Source organism: Trachurus japonicus, chromosome 5 (genome assembly GCF_045865225.1).
Source record: "Trachurus japonicus isolate A0001 chromosome 5, Traja_1.0".
Lineage (NCBI taxonomy): Eukaryota > Metazoa > Chordata > Actinopteri > Carangiformes > Carangidae > Trachurus > Trachurus japonicus.
In genome coordinates this window covers 28,549,105-28,563,507 of record NC_140911.1, presented here as the reverse complement: position 1 = coordinate 28,563,507, position 14,403 = coordinate 28,549,105, and the positions used below count along the sequence as shown (strand labels likewise).

Sequence of the window (14,403 nt, the reverse complement as noted above, 5' to 3'; positions counted from 1 at the left end):
AGTTTCCATATTGTTTTTAAGTAAAATAATAAGGTCCTGATTTGAATCCTTCTGAGAAACAGGACTAGGATTGTTGTACATGGGATTCAGATTCTGGTTTTGTGTTTGTTCACATAAGAAAGCTTCTGAAAGGGAGAAGATAGCGAGTACTTAAGCCTAACATCAGAGCAGAGCTGTTGTATAATGGCCATGATTATTGACCCAATGGCACTCATTTAAAGAAGAAGCTTCAGGGGTGAAAGGCCAGCAAATCACACATAAAGAATGAGAAATACTCCCATGAAATAAACCTCGTGAGAAATACACTCACATGTAACACTATACAGCACTTTACTGCAATACTGATATTGATTTTTCTTCTTCTCTGTTTCATCCATTATTAAATGCCTGTCTGCAGCTCCCACACACAGCATAAGGAAAGAAAATCAAGAGTGTTCAGGTTTGGTCTAAATGAAGTTAGATACTCTAAATCAAACTTGTCTAATTTGTTTATCACTTGCTGATTTAATGTCAAATTAGGTGCAGTCACCCAGAGAGGGTTTCTCAGTGTCACCTTGTAACCTCCTTCCTCCCCCTGCTGATCTGTCTCTCTGTCCTCTGCATGTTTCAGTCAGGGTTGCTAGGAAACCAGAAGTTGAGAGCGAGTGATGGAGGGGCTGTTTAATTCTCCTGCTGATTCAGGGTTACTGATTAAAGGTTTACATGAGATTTCTTTAGCGAACTGAACAGGGAGAGCTATGTAGTCAGGTGAAAAGACACAAACAGGACTTTGCTCTGCATCGTCCTCAGGGCTGTGGTGGTAGTGGACCAACTGGAATACTGTGGTGAAGACAAACAAATAGAACAGTGAGGGCACATTACAGGAAACGTCAATCAAAGTGTGACTCTCCCATGAGCAGGATGACCGAACTACACTTCTAATGCTGACACATCCTAAAAAACACTCTGGTGTTACTAAAGTCAGAGTGAACACAGCCTTGTCTTTTAGTTAATCATATCATTGTATAAATAATCTGCATATTTCATTTAAGGCGAGGTGAATAGGCAAAAACAAAAACTACTTTGATATCGCTATGAAACTTTCCCTGTTTGTTATGTACATAAAAACTAAGAAATAATGTATTGCAAGTTTTCTGAATTTTATGTTTATATATGCAAATGAGGTGCTAACTCATTAAATATGCACTAATTTGCATATATTTCCAAGAACAGAATCACCACGATTGGATGATGCCAGATTCAAAAGCTTGGTTTCATTTAGTTGATACATTCCACAAGAAAGCTTTTACAGAAGGGACTGTGGCTATGTCCTTTTATCAGCCCATACATCAGGATATACGTCTGTAGTCATAAAAAAATCAATTTTCACCATGTTTTTGGTATAAAATGATATATCAACAAACCCTTTGGTCAAAAGAAGCAGGATATACTGTAGATAGGAAGAAATGTGGAAAGTTTGGTGAGTTTAGGTACTAGGGAAATTGGTATTTCATATCTTGGTTGTAAGAAAAACAGCCTGAAACTTTAAAATTCCATACATTTTTATTTGAAGCTGCTATTTACAAACACAACACCTAATCAAACCATTAGTAATATACATCCTAAACACATGACTGATAACTGAACAACACAGCATGAAGTTATAACATTTTCATTTTATTGAAAATATTCCCCAATTTTAAAGTAGACATTCCTTTTATCTAAAGGACAGGTCATTAAGCTCAGCTCTGACACATTGAAAAGTTGTTTAAGATCAGGAACATCCTCTTCAAGCTAATGCTAACAGGAATATATCTTCACCTACTGGTACATAAAACAAACAGAAAGAGGTTTGGATTTATTCCAGAAGTTGTAAGACAAGTTTGAGCATTAGAAGTCAGTTTATATTATATAACAGTGTAAATGCATTTGCACTTGGACACTTGAAATAATGTAATATTTCAACATATGATGCTGTACATTGTGGCAGATGTTGTTGTCAGAAATAATGAGATAATGTTGATAAGCCACAATATGGTCCACATTATGATGCACTTAGAGGACTGTTATATATGTTCTGATTATCCACTTAATCCACTTTGACTCGTTCACAGGAGAATATTGCTGTTTTTTTTTTTTACCCCTTTTTAACAAATCACATGCTAGTTTGAATGTAGAGCCCATAATACTGGATTTTGACATGTGATGTATGTCGTCACAGGTGATGAAGACGTACCACATGTACCACACTGAGAGTCTCAGTGCTGAGAGCAAGCTGAAGGAGGCGGAGAAACAGGAAGAGAAGCACATCGGAAAGGCCAACGACATCGGTGTGGGCCTGCTGCGCTACGGCCACGACGAGCGTCCGCAGCGCCGGAGCTCCGTCAAGAAGATGGAGAAAATGAAAGAGAAGGTCTGTCCCGGCTGACATGTCCATACACCATGATGACATAGAGTATGCAATTATGTATTACAGGTATTTTGCCCACATTCAAGTGCAAATGACCGGCAAATGCATTTAAAGGGATAGTTTACCCAAAATTCAAATTTCACTGAGCTCACTTTTCTTCATCCAAAAAGACACACTAAAAAAACATCCAAATACCTCCATAGTGCTCGTCTGTAATGTCCCTCTTGTATTGAAGCCCCAACATGAGAAATTGTTCCGAAAAAAATTAAATAAATCTATATTTTAAGCTTGTTTGTAGCGGAAGCTCCCAGCACTGCTCTTCCTGGTCCGTCCAAATCTTGCACGATTTGCATTGACACCCAGTTCACGGCTCCGCAAATCGCGCAAGATTCCAGCAGAGCAACACTGGGACACTATGGAGGTATTTGGATGCTTTTTGGACGAAGAAAAGTGAGCTCCGTTCTCAACCGTCATATGGACATGCAGTGCTGCGCCGAGCCCCTGCTGTAACTCAGAGAAGGCACGGAGAACTCTGAAACTTCTCCCAGCCCTTGGTCCACATGAGGGTGAGTAGATAATGAGTGAAATTTGAATTTTGGGTGAACTATCCCTTTAACAGTTGTATTTCAACACTTGCTGAAGGCCTTTGCACCAGTGATGGGGTTAAAGCCTCAAGAAACCCATTTCCACATTTTTGCAGAATATTACACATATTGACTGATTATATAAGATAAAATTTGTTTATTGTTGTAATGCTTCTTTGAGTGCATTAGAAATCCATTTTACATCCTGCAATGATGGGACACTCTCTTCCCTTCTCACCCCAGAGACAAGCCAAGTACTCTGAAAACAAGCTGAAATGCACAAAGGCCCGCAACGATTATCTTCTCAATCTGGCAGCCACCAATGCCCTGGTGGCAAAGTACTACATCCATGATGTATCAGATATGATAGATGTGAGTTAACACAGACAGAATCGCAAATGCAAATATTGTTAAATTAGTCCTTTGTGCTTTTTATTGGCTCATAACTATGATACATTCCACTTCCTGTCCTCAGTGTTGTGACTTGGGGTTCCACGCGAGCCTGGCACGCACCATGAGAACCTACCTGTCTGCAGAGTACAGCCTTGAGACGTCTCGCCACGAGGGCTTGGATTTGCTAGAGGGAGCGGTAGACGCTATGGACATCAGGGGGGACAAGCTGAAATTTATGGACACGCACAGCCAGATCTTCTGTCCTCCGGCGCGTTTCGACTATCAGCCGCACATGGGCGACGAGGTGAGTCGCCGCAGAAAGGGCGGCGCCGTGAGAATGGCTCGTTAGTGCATTGTCTCTGTGTTAAACCACCTGGGGTAAAGTTTCCTTTCCTTCTCCTGCCCCCCAGGTGTGCCAGGTGAGCGCGCAGCAACCCGTCCAGACAGAGTTGCTGATGCGCTACCACCAGCTGCAGTCTCGTCTGGCCACGCTGAAGATAGAAAATGAAGAGGTGAGAGGTTTTGTGAGCGCAGGTCTCAAAAGAGCTGCGAGTGTCAGCGTTTCATCTCAAAATGAAGGAGCCTTCGCTGCAAATGTGCTGTTCAGAGTTACAGCCTTTTCTGCTGAGAGAGGAGCAGATGGTTAAATATACAGAGTTATATATTTATATGCTAGTCCTTAATTTTAGTCTTAAGGTCCTTACATAATTTTTTAGACACTTGGTCTGCCAGGAAATTCAAGCTGTGTTTGTAAGTCACCCAGATCTTGACACATTCTGTCTCATGATAACTGTTAGTTATCAGATTATGGCCTAAACAATGGATACGCTCATTAGATGTAGCCATGTGGAATAAAGGTTTATTCAAATGTTTATAATGTTACGGATGGGGAAAAAAAGCATTTCAGATAACAAAGATGAAAAGACCTGTTGTGCCTCAGCGGTATCTACCAAAGTGCACAGAAACTGAAATGAGAAATTGAATCAGTTGAATGCTGAAATAAAAAGAAAAAGAAAAAGAAACCATGAACCTTGCTTGCTGTAGGGTGGGATGGTCTGCACATAAAAGCCTGAGTTGTTGGGTAAAACGTAGAACTGCAGAGGCCATTGCCTGCCAATAGATGACTGCAAGATACTCATCCAGTGTCTCATCAATCAAACCATCAATCTAGTGCGACGGTGCAGCAGAACAGGAAGGTGATTTAAAGATGGATATCTGCAGCTCTACACGCAGTCACATGACTCAGTGTTAGCAGGCACGGGTACTAGAAGAACCACAATAATGTCTGCCCATTGAATATGCACAAACAGCTGCTTTCTTTTACCAGAGGTTAACAGCCAGTGTCTTTTAAAAATCACTAAATGTGTGCAGATCAGATTTAAAGATTTTCATTGTCAATACTCTGTATCTCTGTATCTAGGACATACATAAGAATCAACAAGTCCTAAAAATAAATGTTATAAAATAATATAATAATAATCAATATTAATAATACTAATGATAAGAAGAAAAACTAAACGCACTAGAAAAATAATATAATATATAAAATCACCTATGTACAACAGTGCAAAATAGCAGTATGGTAGCAAATAACCCCCACTCATCCGGTCGTTTTGACTAACTTCCTGTCAGCCGATGGAGTTAGCAGTCCCCGCCCTCGTCCCTACGTCACCACATTCACGCGCATCCCTTGGCTGCACACACAGAGAGGACCGCTCCTTTATGCCGTTCTCTCTCCTCATTGGATAAAGCTTGTAGGATACAAGGAAAGTTTTCTCCTCGGCTTACAGCAGAGCAGAGTGACTGACAGACCCGTGTTTCAAACCAAACACTCTATACTACTACTCCGATTGCTGTCGGAAGATAGAACTATTTAAGACTTATATTAACACAAACATTCCGCTTACTTCTTCTTTAAGACTCGGGTCAAAACCGACCCTAACACAATAGATGGTAGCAGAAAGCTGACCAGAGGAAGGTTAACTGGTGTGAAGACTGTTGGTTCACCACAAAGCACCAAGGCTCTGAGACTCCAGAACGGAACCAGAGCCAGAGCCAGAGCCGTGTCCGTCTGAAAGCACCCACAGTGATAGACCCACTCTCAATGGTCCCCTGGTAGAAAGAACACAATCTGAAATGTTAAGTTACCTTTGGACAAAACCTGGTTGGCCGTTTTCCATATTTATACTACAGTAAGCTGAGTTCTGGCAGCAGGATGCTGGTGGTGGCTTCTTATTTACTGTGGAGACATGAGAAGGACATCAATCTTCTCTCTGAGCTCCCTCCGAGCAGCTGAGCAGTGGTATCGATCAGTCCTCCAGTGCACCACTCATCGGCCGGCTTGTATTTCTCTGGGTGATTCCAGCACCTGAGGGGCTGCCTCCCTGCCTCCCTGCCTCCCTGCCTCCCTGCCTCCTTGGGCTCTGCTATATTTTAAACCCAGATTGGCAGCCGACACCCTCACATCCGTCACGCGAACATGCAAGCGCTCTCTCGAGGACTGTCACCCTGCATTTATATTCATCTGCAGCCTGACACTGACCTGTGGGGGTCTCGCTCCCTCTGGAGGTCCCACAGTAGCAGCTCTGGCCCTGGTGGTCTGGTGACGGTCGACAGAGGCCCCCGTGACTCATACAGACCTGTTTAAAGGTCACCGGGGTGTGTATATGTGTCGGTGGCTGTCTGTCATGAATATGGAAAGGCACACTCCCATTTCCTGTCTGCTTCACATGGAAGGAGTGTAGTTAATCTTTCATGTCACGACGCATCATGCTAGGAAGCTAATTACTCTGTTATTTACGGTGTGTCTGTCAAACTGCTGTGCGAGGGCCCTGCAGTGTTATAATCTTAGACTGTGCTCATTTGTGACAGTGAGAAAAATGCATTTGGAAATGTATCTAGGTATATTATAATTATAATTTTATTTATAAATGATAAACTTTAATTATATAGCACCTGTCTTAACAAAGTGACAAGGTGCTGTACAGATACAAGTAATTTAAGATACAAAAAACAAGGAGAGTGACAGACAAACAACCCATCCAATGATAATAACATAAAAGTAAAAGTGAAATCCTCTGGCCCATTGTATTTTAAGCCTAAAGAAATGACAAAATAAAAGCCTGACTGAAATAAAAACACTATATAATAGGTGTGCCACAACAAAGATTTAAAATGTGTAAAAGAGACAGCTATAATATTCTCTGTTTTTCATGCACACAGTCACCAGTAATTGATGGATTCCATGATATTGTATTAGACAAAGATTTCATAAGGGTTGGGTTTCCTTCTTTGTTGTTTTTAGCCTCTGTGAGGCATTTTGTGTTACTTTGAGTATGAAAAGTGCCATATATAGTATTCTGTTATTGGCAGGCAAAAATGCCCTTACGAGAAAATGGCTTTCACGGGAGAGCGCAACATTGGATGGAGAAATTAACAGCAGATTTGAATTAAAAGAAGGACTTTTTGGTTTCACATTGGAAGAAATGGGAGGACTATATAACACAACGTAGGCCAGACTTTGACTTGTTTGACTCTAGATAATATGCTGTGTGTGTAGCAATAACCATACCTCACTCCCCACTTGTTCATGTTTTTGTTAAGTTATTTTATTATTCGAAAAATGGCATTCATGTTGATACTCTATGACTAATAATTGAAATGGATGTACATGTCATATTTGTTGCAGAATGTCAATAAAAGGGTAACTTAAAAAAAGAAAAGAAAAGTGCCATATAAATAAAGTTTGATTTGATTTGAACTATGGATACCGTATAACTAATTCAACTCAGTTATATGAATATATGATAGTTCGTTGAAAAGAACAAACAATCATGTAGAAAAATATTATAATTTAATGATTTCCTAAGTCATGTGATGCTAATTGCCTTGGCTAACATCAGTTATGTTGCTGCTTTGTGTCTCAGGTGAGGAAGACTCTTGACGCCACCCTGCAGACCCTGCAGGACATGCTGACCGTGGAAGACTTTGACGTTTCGGACGCCTTCCAGCACAGCCAATCCACGGAGTCGGTCAAATCGGCTTCCTCCGACTCCTACATGAGCAAGGCCAACATCACCAAGAGACGAGCCAATCAGCAAGAGACCGAGGGCTTCTACTTCACCGTGAGTCGACAGCAGTGGTGGACAGTAACGGAGTAAATTTACTTGAGTACTGTACTTAAGTACATATCTAGAGTATTTGTACTTTACTTGAGTATTAGATTTCTTTGGTACTTATTACTCTTACTTGAATAAATTCCCAAGGCAAATATTTTTACTTTTACTTGAGTTCATGTCTAGGAAGGCTCAAAAGTAAGAGTAAGAGTTAGTTGGACGGTGCAGGTTCATTCGGTTACAGTCTTCACGCAAGAGTTAAATGATTGTTAATAAACATCTGCATTACTTAATTAAAGAATTGTTATTTTTATCAGCGTTTGCCTGTAATCTCCTGTGGTACCACATAAATACAGCATTGAAATACAGCATTGAATTGTGGACAAAGTCATGTCCCCTCAGTGAGGAGGAGATAGAAAATGTCTTGCCTGATGTGTGTGGGGGGGCTAGGGGGTGTAAAACGTGAAAATGACAATTGCTTATGATCCCATTAATTTTGTTTGATTTATAGGTGTTTCTGCAGGCTTTATATAACATTGTGGTTCTAAAAGCAGCACATCAGTGCAGGTGGTTTCAAAGAGTTCATTCTCAGAAACAAGAGTTAAAAGGTCCTTAAATTCATTTAGAAAAATTATAGTATTTCATTGATTTGAAAAATAAGAAATGTACTCTTACTCTTACTCTTACTTTTACTTAAAGTAAATTTAAAAGCATGTACTTTTGGATACTTAAGTACCTTTAAAAGCAAGTACTTTTTTACTCTTACTCGAGTAACATGTCGACTGAGCTACTTTTTCTTGTAACAGAGTAAATTTTGACCAGTAGTATTTGTACTCTTACTCAAGTACTGGGGTCGAGTACTCTGTCCATCTCTGGTAGACAGACAAGCGAGATGGGGGGCGAAAAAGTCAACCGCGACGTGGAGAGCTACAGATAGCTACAAATAACCCTGTCACTGTCTCATCCGCAGAAATACAAGGAGTACTTGAACGGCAGCAATCTCATTGTGAAACTGCAGGCCAAGCACGACCTTCTGAAGCAGACGCTGGGAGAAGGTGAGATGTTTGTGTTGTACGATGCCTCTCCTATGATCACTTATGAAGTTAGTGGGTGAAGTGCCAGTGACAGAAAACCTGTCATCAGGACTATACTGAGAGTTTCTGGGTGTTTTCTTCTTTATTATGCAGATGCCAAAAGGATTTCAGATGGATGTTTTTAACAGCAATAAACCACAGATGTGATTCTACTCTGTATTCATTCCTGCATCATCTATGTAATGTTCTCTCTGTTTTCGGAGCTAGAAAACAATGTTATGTTGTGTTGAATATTTCACACATTCAAGGCTAGGTCATAGCTGTTTATACGCTCAGTTTGTCAGTAACCTGTGCCAAAACGGTGATTAAGTCCCCACTGTTTATCATCAAATGTTTCATGCCTCCACAAACAGGGATGATCATTTCAATGATAAAAGCATTGATTTCAGCCAACAAAGACAGAAATAACTGCTTTGTGTTCAAGCTGCCTACCAAAACACACAGAAGCTTTTACTTAGGAAAATGAGATATTTAGCTACAGCAGGGAGATTGGGGAATGTAAATGATCCAATTTTGCCTCTGTTCATCCTTTGAAAACGGAATACAAAATTGTGTTATACTGAAGTTGACGCTCAGTTGATAGCTTGACAGTTTTTTTAACGAGTAGGTCACATAATGTGAATAGACATGAAGTTGTAACACGGTATATGAAGGGTATTTATTGTTCCTTATATGTAGCCTTGTATCTAAAATTAACCTCAGCCCAAACACTGAATTCAAACATGCTCTATGTCATTGTGTTCCTATTTAACTCATGCCTGTGTCTGCTCTAGGACTGGAATTAATGTGTGTTTGACATAAAGTAGGATTGTGCTGGAAGCTGCTTTGCACATGACGTGATCCCTTAACTAACGTTTCTGACTGACTGATCAAAGTGAGGCCTTAATTTGTTTGCGTACAGTGAGACGTGCGAGTGAATGCGGCGCACATATCATGAAATCATCGCACTGTACAAATCAGCTCCCACAGCCTCGCACTCCGGTTGCCCCTGGATACGTTTTCACTTTGCAGAGCAGAGTAGACAGGCCATCCCCCTTCTGGGGCTCTTGTGCTGTTTCTAGGGCGACCGCTGAATGACCGCTGCCTGGCAGTGAGTCAAACGCAGCCATCGTGTTCAGCTCACCCCATTGAGGCTGTCTGAATGGATGCCGTTTTCTCATAACACCCCTTTCCGTCTCCATCTGCCAGCCTTGTATAGTCAGCCAGCAGCACTCAACCTTACCGCCAACTTCTGTGATTGTAGAACTAGCGTATACTAATTTAGCCTTTCTCCTCTTTTTTTTTTCCTTTTAGGGGAGAGGGCTGAATATGGAACAACAAGGTAAGATGTCCATTGACAAGAAGTTGAATAAAGTAGGCGATGATGTGTAAAATCCTTCCTGAGTCCCTGGATTTGGCAGAAATGAGACCACAGTGTGGGAATAGGAGTTTAGTCCCTCCGTCTCACTTACTTGTTGGATAATGGGTCGGAGCCTAATTAGAGAAAGTAGTGTTCAAGGTTGTTGTTCCTACTTTTAATCTATAGAAGTATGTTAACACTAAGAAATGAAATGCCACTGAGATGGATAATGTCCTGTTGTTTGTCCGTTGAAAAAAAAGGAATAAATAATTGAGCAGAAAACGAATATTGACAAGGCCGGCTCATGAGTAATTGAATACAAGAGTCTGCCTTTCTGATCTATGGAACATTTCATTTAAATCTGTATTGACTTCTATGTGTAATAAATCCTTGTAGTCTTTCATAAAGGGTGACATATTGGGAAGTAAGCTCATTTGGTTTCTTGCGGACAGTAAAGTTAGAGAACTGATACCACTGTGAAGAGACATGTGCTCTAAATGTGAAGATACCACAACGGCCTGTTAGCTTAGCTTAGTTTGGAAGGGTGATTCTCTTAATTCGGTGCACTTTGCGTCCCTCAGGTTTACCTCAAAGATTTTCTAATAAATTGAAATTTATTTTGCATTTTAAAGCCATAAATTGAGAGATCCATGTGTCTTTGGATTATAAAACACAAAAAACAGTAGAAATCTTTAAAAAATAAAATATGTAGGCTATGGTTGCTAAGGAGTCGAAGAAAGCCAAATTTGTATATCCCTGCAAACTAGAATAATCTTTTCATTGAATTTAAAACAAATTAAAATTGCAATTAACCTACATTTATTTGTAAATATAAAAAGATCCCTGACTTCTTCAACTAAAACATACAAAAATCTGGAAAAAAATAAATAAAATCAATTATAGCAATAGCAATATTTTATCATGTCCCCCAGTTTTGTTCAACCCTCTAACAACATACCAATTCTCTCGTTTTAAAAATAATGGTTCAGTTCAACATCCTCAGCACTGAAGAAGGGACATCACTCAAGTCTTTTGAAGAACATCCTGTAAAGAGAAGAAAGTGTTAGCATCTTTACTTACATTGTTTAATAGTGAGATTGGCATTGTCAAGCTCAATCTTTCAACTCAATTATATGAATATATGATAGTTAGTTGGAAAGAACAAACAATCATGTAGAAAAATATTATAATTTACTGATTTCCTAAGTCATGTGATGCTAATCGCCTTGGCTAATTAAGGATTTGTGGCTACTTTTACCCAAAATCGTCAACCCTGTAACAAAAAACACTGTTAGTCATTGTTACAGGGTTGAAAGTTTTCAAAAATCCAACAACCAAAATGCACTGAATTCAGAGAATCAACCAGAAGGCAAGGGGAAACAGCTAGCTTGAATCAACTAGTAAAACACATCATTTTACTTTGTTTTTTGTTGTGCTCAAGAATTAGCTTACACTATTGGCAGTGACTTCATATTTATTGTACATAGCCTACATGAGAGTGGTATCAGTCTCCTCAATTACTGTGGTAAAGATATGGCACTAAAAATGTTTCAGTAAATAAATGTCAGTATTTTCATATGTAGTCATACTAACTGCATTATTATTCATATTTACCATATACCAACCATACACCCCCCACCATCTCCCCAGGCCCCCCACTCTTCCCCCTAAACCCCAGAGAATGCGGAAGTCTAGACCTCGCTCCATTTTTAAGCGTAAGCTGTTTAACAGCAATATGGAGGCCTTCATTCAGGTATTAGCCCATCTGTGCTCTTTGTCTCTCCGTGAGCTCAGCTGTCTCTCTAGCAGTCCTTGGGGGTTCTCTTGCCTTTTATCACTCTTTTACCAAAACGTTGGCTCACTCATGCACTGACTTTCCTCTTGCTCATTGCCTTGTCGCCACAGTCCTCCAATTAAAGAAAGACAGCTAGGGTCAGATGAAAACCGACCAAACATGTTGCATTGATGATGACTGGAATAAAACATCACAGCACTCCACTGCTAGATACGCTTTACTCTATTGGGAACCCAGACGACTCAAGTCACTGAATGAATCTGGCTTTATGTTTGTCAGTTGGCCGCGCACCAGCCATGTTAGGCTTTGCAAATAAACACATGGCCGTTCTAATGCTCGATCAAACGGGGACAGGCAGTAGTGTGCATCATCAGCAGTGGAGATAAGTATCGCAATCCAGAAGAGCCTGCATGGCTTGTCAATAGAAATTAAATAATCTACTACTACTTAATATAATTGATTAACTATTAAAGGGATAGTTCACCCAAAATTCAAATTTCACTCATTATCTACTCACCCTCATGTCGACTAAGAGCTGTGAGAATTTTCAGAGTCCTCCGCGCCTTCTCTGAGTTACAGGGGGGTCCGTGCAGCAGTATTTGTCCATATAATGGTTGTGAATGGATACCAACTCTCTTCGTCCAAAAAGACACACCAAAAAACATCCAAATGCCTCCACGCTGCTCGTCTGTAATGTCCCTCTTGTATTGAAGCCCCGACATGAGAAATTGTTCCGCCGGTTTGCACTGACACAGGAAGAGCAGTGAACTGAGACTTCCGCTACAAACAAGCTTAAAATATAGACTTATTTAATTTTTTTCGGAACAATTTCTCATGAAATTTGAATTTTGGGTGAACTATCCCTTTATATAATTGCTTAACTATTAAATTGATAGGATTTTCTCCTTTTACTTGTTTTTTAATCAGAAATATGAATATCTTTTTTAGCTTGTAGGGACAAATTAATCACATTAGTCACTATTTCCTGATGTTTACATATCGAATGATCAATCTAATCTGGAAAATAACAAGTAGATTTATTGATATTGATAACAATTGTTAGTTGCAACCATATAATTCAGCTTTGAGTTGTAGAGTTTCAGTCTGGTCAAACAGTCCATTCTGGATGGAAAAAAACGCTTTATGCCCCCCCCCCCCACCCCCATGGTCTTGGTTAGCACCCTCCCTCCTACACAGTCTCCTCTGAGCCATGTCCTGGTGTCTCACACCCCACAAGGCACTGATGCTTCGGCTATTTTCTGAGGCCAGACCTCCTCTTTTTTTTCTCTTTCTGTACGATCTGTCTCTCTCACTAACCTGTTGTGGTTGTTGTTGCCTCTCTTCCTCTGTCTACGTGCCTTACTGCTCTCTGCCCAGGGGAAGACGGAATGTCCGTGCCAGGAGTCAGGTACTCTGTCTTATAGCAGGGCGGGATCATCGCACTGTTTTTCAGTATGCTAACCAACATTTCTGTGCCTCTGTGCTGTCGGGATTTCTGATGTGTGAAAATACTGTAGTGCTAGTGCTAGTGCTATACAACGTGATGCAACACTAACACCATTTGTTCTGCTTATTTTTGTTTTGTGCACTAAATATCAGTTATGTAATAAGCATTAAATGATAAACAAACTTCTCTCAACTCTGTGAAGTTAATTCTCCAGAGGCTTGTGATGATAACACCCTGCTCGCATGAATATTTTTTGTTTGCTAATGTATTCAGCATAATAATCAGTTGATTCTTTTTTGCTGCTGTAGGACTCGGGTCAGCCTATACCTGTGGTTGTCGAGAGCTGCATTCGATACATCAATCTGTACGGTAGGTCCCCATCATGCTGATATACTGTCCCTCCTACAACCGGCACACAGTTGTGTGTGAATCTGTACCTTTGCATAACTTGTCGATCACTCCATCTTCAAAAGTCTTAAATATTACACCAGACTGTAGTGTGCATCATAATATTTTTGTAGCACTACCATCTAGTGGTGGAGAGACGTGACCTGAGTTAGTGAGATAAAATGGTAACACTTTATTTGACGGCTATCTCTAAAATGCATTATAACCATATTTATAATGAGTTATAATGCAGTTATAGCACTGTATAACTATAGTTATAAACACTGATAAATTATCATAATGCTTTATAACAATAATCATAACACACTATAAAGCATTTTATCATGACTTATAAGGTCAGGTATTATAATACGTTAATTGTTAGTAACTCGCTGACAATGCCCACTTCGATAATACATTATAAATATAGTTATAATGTGTTATAATTGTCTTATAAACGTGTATAACTATCACTATAAACACTCATAAATTATCATAAGGCTTTATAAAAATAAGCATAACACATTATAGAGCATTATAACTCTATCATAATACTTGACCTTATAAGCCATTATAAAATTCTCTATAATGTGTTATGCTTATTGTTATAAATCCTTATGATAATTTATTAGTGTTGATAGTTATATACGTTATAAGACACGTAGATACGTTTATAAGACAATTATAAACACATTCTAACTATATTTATAATGCATTATCAATGTGGTCATTGTCAGCAAGTTACTAACAATTATAACATATGATAATACCTGACCTTATAAGTCATGATAAATGCTTTATAGTGTGTTATGATTATTGTTACAAGCATTATAATCATTTATGAGTGTTTATAACTATAG

At 39.5% G+C, this 14,403-nt stretch overlaps 1 protein-coding gene across 2 annotated transcripts in view; it reads left to right on the top strand.

Moving 5' to 3' along the window:
* Nucleotides 1-14,403, top strand: part of LOC146987816 (SLIT-ROBO Rho GTPase-activating protein 3-like) — a 45,239-nt gene that overhangs the window by 19,053 nt on the left and 11,783 nt on the right. Inside the window, exons 5-13 of one of the 2 annotated variants that reach the window (XM_085777197.1) lie at nucleotides 2,201-2,392; nucleotides 3,217-3,345; nucleotides 3,449-3,670; nucleotides 3,777-3,878; nucleotides 7,293-7,490; nucleotides 8,452-8,536; nucleotides 9,869-9,896; nucleotides 13,087-13,117; nucleotides 13,465-13,525. In XM_085777197.1, the coding sequence (XP_085633323.1) occupies nucleotides 2,201-2,392; nucleotides 3,217-3,345; nucleotides 3,449-3,670; nucleotides 3,777-3,878; nucleotides 7,293-7,490; nucleotides 8,452-8,536; nucleotides 9,869-9,896; nucleotides 13,087-13,117; nucleotides 13,465-13,525 (1,048 nt within the window). Of the gene's footprint in view, nucleotides 1-2,200; nucleotides 2,393-3,216; nucleotides 3,346-3,448; nucleotides 3,671-3,776; nucleotides 3,879-7,292; nucleotides 7,491-8,451; nucleotides 8,537-9,868; nucleotides 9,897-11,564; nucleotides 11,668-13,086; nucleotides 13,118-13,464; nucleotides 13,526-14,403 lie in introns of both variants that reach the window. The other variant, XM_085777196.1, reaches the window with a different exon arrangement.